The sequence below is a fragment of the Humulus lupulus genome, chromosome 5 (assembly GCF_963169125.1).
Source record: "Humulus lupulus chromosome 5, drHumLupu1.1, whole genome shotgun sequence".
NCBI classification, from domain to species: Eukaryota; Viridiplantae; Streptophyta; class Magnoliopsida; order Rosales; family Cannabaceae; genus Humulus; species Humulus lupulus.
In genome coordinates, this window is record NC_084797.1 from 9,572,319 (window position 1) to 9,582,608 (window position 10,290).

A 10,290-nucleotide genomic window follows, 5' to 3' on the forward strand; every position below is an offset into this window, starting at 1 on the left:
TTTTAAGAAATTTTTTACGATTTTGTCTTTTATTTTTTTATTTTTTTGTGTTGTTTTTAGGTTTTTTTTTTATATTTAGTTGTTATGATATATATATTATTTTTGTTATTTTTTAGTTTTTTTGGTTGGTCTAGTGAGTTGTTTTTTAGTTGTTTTTCCTAAAAACCGTATTTTTGTAATTATAAAACTTTGAAAATCGTATTTTTGAAAATTTGAGTGTGTATTTTTGAAGAAAAAAATAAGAACTGTAAAAAAGGTAAAAATAATGTGTATTAAGAAAAAATCTCTATTTTCTTTATTTGATTTTTTTAATAATTTATTAGGTGAGATGATTAAAGAAGATTTCTAGATAAATATCTTCCACTAAATAATTTATCATTTCTACAATTTTTATGTTACCATATAAATTTTGTGACTAAATGTCATTTTTTTGTTATAACTAAAAAAATGATATTTGGTCACAAGTTATTATTAATATAATTTTAGTCACAATTTGTTATATAATAATAAAATGAGCTGTGACTAAAAATATAATATTTAGTCATAAGAAAATACAATTTATTATGATTAATATTTTTAGCCACAAATTTTGTTAGTGATGACATAAGTATATCATAATGATGTTATTTAATTACAAATTTTGTTGTGAACAAAAAATTCTTTTTTTGTGTGTTTTTATACACACATGATATAAAACTTGATTTTCACGTCCCTTTAAGGGACAAATTTTGTTGTGAACAAAAAAAAAAAATTGTGTGTGTTTTTATACAGACATAATATAAAACTTGCTTTTCACGTCCCTTTAAGAGACGTGACACACGTGTCTCGCCCACGTTAAAAGGACATGAAATTCCTCCCATTTTTGATCAAAACCTATCCAATTTTACCTTACGAAAATAAATAAATTACTTTTTAGGACTCATTTAAGATTTCATGTCCCACTAAGAGAGACTTAGTAAAATACATTTCATGATAAAAAAAAAAAAGACAAGAAATAAATTTTAAAATTTTTAATGACCCACTTCTATTTAAGGATCATGAAAAAGAGTCATAGTATATATATCTATATATTATGTACAATTTTACATCTAAAATTACATCATCTTTTTTTAATAAAAATTACATGTGCATATACAAAGTTACATAGAGATATAATAAATTAGTTAAATGGGACCAGTCTCTTAACAAAACTACATCCAAGACCATATATAAATATATACGGAGGATTTTTCAATAGTTACTATCTATAAGTGTGTATCAATAATTATGATGATATAATAATATAATAATTTGGTATAGCAAGTTACTAACAGATAAATATTTTTTATATATAATGCTTAAATAATTTTTTTTAATTATTTAATTTAATAAATATATGATCGTCGTATAATCAAGTAGTTTTTTTCAAAAATTAAAAAAAATCAAAATTTATTTTTAAAAATATTAATTAACAACTATAAATATAGACTATTGATCTTAATCTAACCCTTCATGAGTAATAACTATTACCCATTAAAAATGCCCTATATATATAAATAGATAACAGTATGATACCACAATTTAATTTTATGTGATAGATGATATAGGTTATATATTTACATTAATAGAGAAAGAGAGAGAGAGCAAGTAGACTGGGATGGCCACAGCAACAGCTTATTCCTTCTTCTTCTCATCAACAACTTTTGTGAGGCAATATTCCAAGAGCCAACAATATGGATTAAGTGATAGGAAATGTAAGCCAAATTTGGGATTATTAATGGTGAAAGCTCAAAGTAATAATAGTTATTATAGAAGCCAAGTCCGTGAAGAGGATATCGTCATTGTGGGTGGTGGAATTGCTGGCCTTGCCACCGCCGTATCACTCCACAGGTACCAACCTAACTACTTATTTACCTATATATAATTCTCATCTTATTATACTATATAATCAATAAGAAAAACTATCAACATCCGTGTTGAGAAAAGTTGGTTTCAACGTATGAATAGATATAAATTCTAATTTTTTGTTATCACAATGTATAGTGTATATTGTAGTCATTTAGAATACTCTACACATTTGTCAAGAAATTCTGAATAATTTACAGTGCCGAAAACAAGGCTCAAACAATTGAATTTTTCTCGCATGCATGTTTTTTCGTGCACGCGTGCAACAATCTATGTTTTCGACACCGTAAATTATTCAGAATTTCTTAAATCTTTGTGAGATATTTTTAATGACTACAATATATACACTCACATACCAAAACTAACTTTTGTCACTCTCAACACCATAGTCCTTCCGTATAATCAATATCAATATATATAGGAGAATTCTTCTATAGGGGTTTCACTTTAAGTCCTACCAGTAGGGCTCTTCAGTGTTCTCGACTCGTGAACAGTTTTCGGCGCAATTTTTTTTTATGACCGTATATATTGTAGTTGTTTAGAGCATCATGCAAATTTTCAGAAAATTCAGAATAGTTTACAATACCGAAAACTAGGTTCAAACATGTTGCTTTCCACGCACATAAAAAACTTAGTCACGTGTGCAACAACATATTTGAACCTAGTTTTCGGTACTGTAAACTATTCAAAATTTTCTAAAAATCGCGTTGATGCTCTAAATAGCTACAATATACGCAGTCATAAAAAAAATTGCGCCGAAAACTGTTCAAAGGTCGAGAACACTGAGAGTCTCACCGATAGGACTTAAAGTGAACGCCTATATAAGAAATTTCATATATATATATATAATTCTCATCTTATTATAATATAATTATATGCATATATGTTATAGGCAAGGGGTTGGATCATTGGTACTTGAGCAAGGAGAGTCACTTCGGACTGGTGGAATTGCACTGTCTCTTTACAAGAATGGGTGGAGAGTGTTGGATGCAATTGGAGTTGGCTCTGATATCAGATCCCAATTCATTGAGCTTCAAGGGTGCCTTACCTACCTTATATATATATATATATATATATATATAATTATAACCTTTATTTATTTGTTTCACACAAAAATATTTATTAATTGTTCAAATAAAAAAAACATTATTTAAACTTAAATTTAATGTGCAGGGTGATCATACAGTCAGTTGATGGAAGGGTACTAAAGGCCTTCAATTTCAAGGATGAAGATGAAAGGTTTATTATACACTATATATTATTCTTATTGTTTGGTAAAATAGTTTTTTTTCTTAGTAGATACACTTTGTATAATAGTCTTTAAATATGTATATATATTTTTTGTAAATTAGTTTTCTAAATATAAGTAATGTTTAAAATACCATTTTACAAATAATTGTATTAAAAAAATAAAGCTAAAGTATATTAAAAAATATTTTTCCTAAACACCTCTAATATATAAATATATATTCTATTATAATAAAAAAGGAATACACTTTATTTGATACTTTATGTTTTAATGAAATACAATTTTAATATCTTATGCTCTCGATAATGATTATCCATGTCCTTGTAATTTGAAATCATACATACTCTAATCTCTATATTATTGATAATACTCATTAAGTACATTGTAATTTAAAATTTGGTGTAAAATAGTACCTTATGAATAAACTCATTCGGTACTTTATAACTTGTGACCAACAGTTATCCAATGATCATTTTCGTTAAAATAAAGGTTAGGGTACGAAATAAGTATATTCTCTTATAAAGGTAGTAATTTTACACACGAATTGATGTCGTTCGTATAACTTGAATGAGAATAATTTCAGCCAAGAAGCGCGAGCAGTCGAGAGAGGAGTACTGCTAAAGACTCTTGCAAGCCAGCTACCGCCGGAGACTATTCGTTTCTCGTCGAAGTTGACAAAGATTAGTAGAAGACATATTGGAGATGACACTATGTTGGAGCTAGCCGATGGAACTCGCTTATCTGCCAAGGTCACAACTAACTAACTATATACATAAGTTATTTTAAGTTATGTATACTTTTATTAATAAATTAATTTGTTAAAAAAATATCATTTTAACCCTTGTATTTTTAGCTAAATATCAAATTTGAATTTTTTTTAATCAAAATCAAGCAGATGGTTGGTTTTAGTAAGTTTAATTTGTAAAAAAAAGAAGTTATTATTAAAATTTTCTATGGAGACATCACAAAATCCAATTTGAAATTACAAAAGCTTATTATATAAATTCAACTACATTTGACAATTTGGTTCTGTTTTAAGTCTAAAAAAAAGGGTCTCATTTAAATGCATGGATACCAAACATATTAAAGCAAAAGGTGGAACTAATATTTCGAATATGATCAAGAACAAAGGACCACCACCACTTTTCATGTTCTATAAATGAGTTCCAACTATACTTTAAATGAAAAATTACATAAAATACTAATTTTCGTTAAAAAATTACGTTTTTCCAGTCAAATATTTTTTTTTCAATTTACAGTTTTAAGGAAATTTTTACGGATTTGTCTTTTTTCTTTTTTTGTTTTGTTTTCACGTTATTTTTAGGGTTTTTTTTGTTTGTATTTTCACGTTTTTTAGGTTTTTTTGTTGATATTTAGTTGGTCCAGTGAGTTATTTTCAAATTGTTCTTTAGTTGTTTTTCCTAAAAACCGTATTTTCGTAATTATGAAACTTTGAAAATCGTATTTTTGAAAACTTGTATGCGTATTTTTGAAAAAAAAAAATAGCAACAGTAAAAAAGTAAAGAGAACAAAAAAAAAATGTGTATATAAGATAAAATCTCTAATTTAAACCTATTGACACTACTTAGTGTGGATGTAATCACATCACATGCAGGTTGTAATTGGTTGTGAAGGAATTGGATCTCCCATAGCCAAGTGGATGGGGTTCCCCGAACCTAAATATGTTGGGTATTGTAGCATCCGTGGGCTTGGATACTTTCCTAATGGTCATTCATATCAAAACAACATAACCAACATTAATGGAAGTGGTGTCCGAGCAGGATGGTTTCCTGTTTCTTCTACTAAAATATATTGGAATATAAGCTTTAAGCGCGACTCTCCCGGTACGCACATTCATATACTATATTGACAGAAAAGATGTCATTGAATATAGAGCACGACTACAATGGTGCATGCTTTTTTTATATATGAAAGAGTATTACTTATAGTATGTGACATTTTCTCTGATATACGAATACTTGTTAAAGTGAAGGTCCTAAAATCAGTGACCCAGATGAACTGAGAAAGCAATCGAAAGACCTACTACGAGGGTGGCCTGCCGAGACACTACTAAACATCATTGATCATACACTAGACGATACGATCATTAGAGCACCCACGGCCGATCGATGGTTGTGGCCTGGCCTTAATCCGTTGGCTTATTCAGGAAGAGTGGTGGTTGTGGGTGATGCATGGCATCCAATGACTCCCAATTTAGGACAAGGAGCTAGTATTGCGTTGGAAGACTCGGTTGTTTTGGGTAGAAAGCTTGCACACGCAGTTAAATCGGGATCATCATCGTCAGTGGAAGAGGCTTTGGAGTCATATGAGAGAGAAAGATGGCCCGTAGTGTTTCCTCTGGCCATAAAAGCCAATTTATTAGGAGAGGTTCTACAAACGAGGAATTCGATTGTTGGTTATTTTAGGGACAATATTTTCATCCCAAGGCTAAACCCTCAAAGCATGTTTAAGCATACCAACTTTGATGTTCAGCCCTTAGGCTTACACACCAAATAATAATTTCATCTTCCAAGGTACTCTAAAATTTTCGAAAAAATATTTCTATATTGTATTTTTTATTTATTTTATTCCTTAGTTTTTTAATAAATTATGTATTTGGCCTCCTCATTTTTTTCTTTTATCCTTTTTGACATTTCTAGTTTGACTTCTGCTTTCGTCCCTGTCCACACACATTAATTAGAACACAAAAATACAAGGACTTAGACCATCTCCAATGAATGTCAATGTATATTGAGTGTCTTTGACTCAAAATATATGTCAATGTTATATTTGACCCACTTTTTGCATTTGTACTCCAATACAATAAGTGCAAACTAGCTAAAAAATTATCAATATAACTATTAATGTTTATTGAAAATATACAAAACAATTAATTTTTTTTATTAAAACATAATATAAAAAGTTTTTTCAATTAATAAATCTTATGTGATATTTATTATGGGTCAAATTTGGCCCATGCTATTTTGTGCCAAATTTGGCCCGACCCGAATTTTTAGCATGTGCCTCATTTGGCACACATTTTAGACCACAATTAAAGTTCATTTTATGAAAATAGGCTAAAAAATGATTATAACCATTTTTATAACACTATATTATAAATGCTCTTATATATGCAAGTTATTAACACTTTACATGTAGAGTCCAAGAACTTTACTTAGCTAATTTTTTAGTAGTATTATAGTATGTTTAGTATTATCTTTGTAACTGTGGATTTTTGGTTCAGACCGGGAATTATTTGGACACTCATAGTAGTACTTATAGATTTTCTAAGTTTAATCTATAGTTTAAGAATATTAAGTATAACCTAAGGTTTGATTAATGTGACTGATATTAAGGATTATATTTATTATATTATAAGGTTTAGACATCAACCAATAGGATTTTAAGCACATGTTATGAATGGTGATTAAGGATTAAGTATTTTTGAGGATTTAATTTAATAAGGAGTAAAGTTTGAATGTTATAGGGTCAGTCAGCAGCTTTGAATACGTTGAGGGCTTAGTCAAGGCTGTTTACTCCATTCAAACTTAGCTAAAAATGTGTAATTTCGTGTTTAAATATTCAGCGTGTGCCGATATATCGCAGCTATAGGGGGCGATATGTCGCAGCACGTAGATACGGAAAACACGAAACGATGCACGGTCGCCTTGGGCATACTGGCCCAGGCGATATATCGCCTCGTCCAGCATAAATTCAAACTCTTTTGAATTCATTTCCTTTCAGCCATTCAAACTCCTTCAACAGTCCAGCATCTTTTGAACGAGTCTTCAGCCCCTGCTGAACGATTATTCAAATGATTTTCACCTAAAAAGCCATTATTTTTATTAAAGTAAAATCAAGATACTTTCATTCCCAAACTCTATAAATAGAACCTAGTACCCAGCCATTTCTTCACCTTTTACTCTAAGTTCAGAAGCTGCTAGTGTTAAGTGAGTGTGAGAGTTTAAACACCTGGTTTGGGAAAATCATAAGCTTAAACATCATAAGCTTATCAAACACTTTGGGAAGTGAGGTTCTATAGTATTTCGGTTGTGGTGTAGATTGGTCTTTCAAAGTCTTTAAGGTAAACCCAAAAACTCTAGTTCATTTGTTTTAAGTTATTTTCCCTTCTCTTAATCTTCTATTCAGTCTCCTAACCCCATTTTATTTTGGTTAGGAAATCTAAGCTCTTAAGTTTTGGTAAGTATAACTTTCAATGGTTTAGTCTTTCCATCCCTTTCATTTCATCTCCTTTCTTCTTTAGACTCACTCTTTCTTATGGTTTTAGGAGTGTTCCAAAAAGTCCCAACTCAGTCCACATATCCCGGTAACCTTGGTAAGGAAAATAGGCTAGAATCTATATGTTTATGTTTATGTTATCTTATGTGTTATGTTTTCATATGTTATGAATGTTGGGTTTTATGCCCTTAATAAAACCATATTTCTTATGTAACACGTTATTATTATCAATAAAAGAAGTAGAAATCATTTTGTTTATTCAATTGCATTGTTCGCTTGTTTTATTACAGGTTTATTCAATTAATACAAACATTCATAAAATCCTGAGCATATGGATAGTTACAATTATAGTGACTAGGTCACAGTGGATTATAGTTATAATTATATGTTCAAAAGAACGAGTCCTAGATTAGATCAGTGCATTGGATTTGCACTGATTAGGAAATCTACGATATGATCTACTTACACATTAAGAGTGTGATGTCTTGTCCAAGGCATTGACCAATTAGATATGATCGGATGTATTTGGTTACATCGGACTAGGACCGATATTGATTATTGATTGATAAATAAGTATCGTTGTTATCGAATCTAATCAATATCACAATGTTGACCATAGGTTAAGTCGATCTTAATTCTGAGTGATAATATTCTGCTAATTATATTATTTAAATCTTTTGACTTGTTCGTTACCAGCTTACCCTACGGTCTAGCCCATACTTACATCTTGGAGATTTAGTAATGAAATTGAGTGGGAGTATTATTCATAGATATGAAATCTATAACTTCTGTATGAGAAGTGAAAAGATGATTTCCTTAATTGCTTTGTTCAAAAGGTTAAATGATTGAGATCTCATTTCTGTGATTAAGTTCACGGAAATATCATTTATAAGGAACTTAGTGGGAGTTAAGGATAAAATACTGATGAGGGGTAAAACGGTAATTTTCACCCAACTTGTTAGTAAGTCATCGATAGAGGATTGACTAACTGTAATGGTTATAACAATGGATAACGTATTTATGGTTTGGAAAATACGTTCTATGAATTCAAGAGTTCAATTCCAAGTCTATAGTGGAGTCACGAGGAATTAATAAGGTAGTGAAATTATTCGTAAATAAATTCACAGTAACTTATTGGAGCTTGATTTCATGGATCCATGGTCCCCGCATCACCTTTGAGTAAATCATCTAGAATGTCTCAATTAATTGATTTAATTATCAATTAGGATTTTTTTTTTTAAAGTTGACTAGGTCAATTTTGGAAAATTTATAGAGATATAAGATTTAGAGAATAAAAGAGAATCTTTGGGTAAATTTATTAATATTGATAAATTGGTGTCAATATAAATAAATAAAAATTAAATCAAGTTTCAAATTATAATTAGTTAATTTGAATAAGGATTTAGTTAATTAATTAAAATAAATAAATAAATAAAATGTTTTGAATTTAGGCCCAATTGGGATTTAAATTCAAAATAAAAGTATTGGGTCCAAGTCCTTTTGTGGGAGCCCAAGGCTTTTATCTTTTTGTTTATTAGTTTAATTAATTCAAAATTTAAATTTAAATTTAAATAAAGCCCATTAAGTTGTCTATATAAGGAATATGATATCTAGGGTTTTCAGAAGTCAGTCTCAATTGATTCATTGGGTAAGTGAAAACCTAGACACTCTAATCCTTTCTTAGCCACTTTCTCTTCTTCTTTTCTAGATCTCTCTCATGTGTTGAGAACCAGCCCACACTAGTTCTAGATTGATCAAAGGCTTGGTGAGGAAGACTGTGTTGCTGATCTAGTTCAATCTCTTGATAATACTCTGCTACAGAAAGGAATCAAGAGTTAGAGAGATTGAAGGAAGGAGTTGTTCCAGTTCCGCTGCGTATTCGTAAGTTTCTATATCATTGTGTTTATGTTAATTTACGAATCTAATGTTCATATGTATGTCATGTTATTCTATGTTTCTATTATGTGTTTGGAAAAATAATAGGAAGCATGCATCTAGATTTAAATTTCAAGATCCTACAATGAATATGTTATTGATGTGTATGTTGTAGGCTTGGGCTTATGCCCTATTTGACTAACAAGACCCCAAAAAGATTGTGGGCATAAGCCTATTTAGCTGGTAGGACCCCACTAATCTCATGGGCATAAGCTTGTTTAGTCTATGGACCCCAAGTAATAATGGTCATTATAATAAGTGTATTATGTGTTATGATATGTCTTTACGTTATTATGAAATTGATGTGTATGACTATGTGTTAGATTTTTCCTTGCTGGGCATTAGGCTCATTCATTTCTGTTTATGTGCAGGAAATAAGCTTTAGAGGCGGAAAGATTCGTGACGCTTAGAGGATGTGTATCGATGGTGAATGGAGTCAAAGGGCCGAGCGTTATTCGATTCGAGGATGTAGTTACTGTTTTATGTCTTTTTATGGTTTTACATGTATTTTCCGCAATTCTTATATAATGTCTTTTTATTAAATCATGTTTTGTTTTTAAAGACAATGGGATCCCATATCCTTCTTAGTATTCTATTTATTTGTAACTCTTATTTTTACAAGTTACTCAATAAAATTCATATGGTATTTTCGTAAAAATGTAAGTTTTATGTATAGTTTCGTTAATGGTCCAAATGGTCTAGATTAGTGGGTCATTACATTACATATTGGCTTGGATTTGGATCTTGGTGGATCAATTAATGAAACTATATTGGCTCTTGGAATAATGGTTAATAAGTGATGAAGGTTGGCATGAGAAGGAGGATGATGCGGTCATGGCAGTTTTTCAGTCTTGCTGTATCTATTATAATGTAGTAACCTAAATTATTCCATGACATAAAATTAGTGGTATCAGACTAATATATATATTTATATAAGATACTAAGACACCTAGCCAGAGTTCAAGTCTTGTTCCCCATAAAAT

At 30.0% G+C, this 10,290-nt stretch overlaps 1 protein-coding gene across 2 annotated transcripts; it reads left to right on the top strand.

The window, feature by feature from the left end:
• Window positions 1–1,546: 1,546 nt before the first annotated feature.
• Window positions 1,547–9,965, top strand: LOC133834364 (monooxygenase 2-like). 2 transcript variants are annotated; one of them, XR_009893344.1, is made up of 8 exons: window positions 1,547–1,869; window positions 2,777–2,923; window positions 3,058–3,123; window positions 3,717–3,882; window positions 4,749–4,977; window positions 5,127–5,667; window positions 9,081–9,253; window positions 9,679–9,965. XR_009893344.1 is itself a non-coding variant. In XM_062263952.1 (6 exons), exons 1-6 carry the CDS (start codon window positions 1,637–1,639, stop codon window positions 5,648–5,650), a joined length of 1,365 nt encoding a protein of 454 aa, XP_062119936.1. In that variant the 5' UTR covers window positions 1,547–1,636; the 3' UTR covers window positions 5,651–5,761. The 2 variants fall into 2 exon arrangements, 1 of the variants encoding a protein (XP_062119936.1); XM_062263952.1 differs by lacking the exons at window positions 9,081–9,253; window positions 9,679–9,965 and having other exon boundaries at window positions 5,127–5,761.
• Window positions 9,966–10,290: the final 325 nt, after the last annotated feature.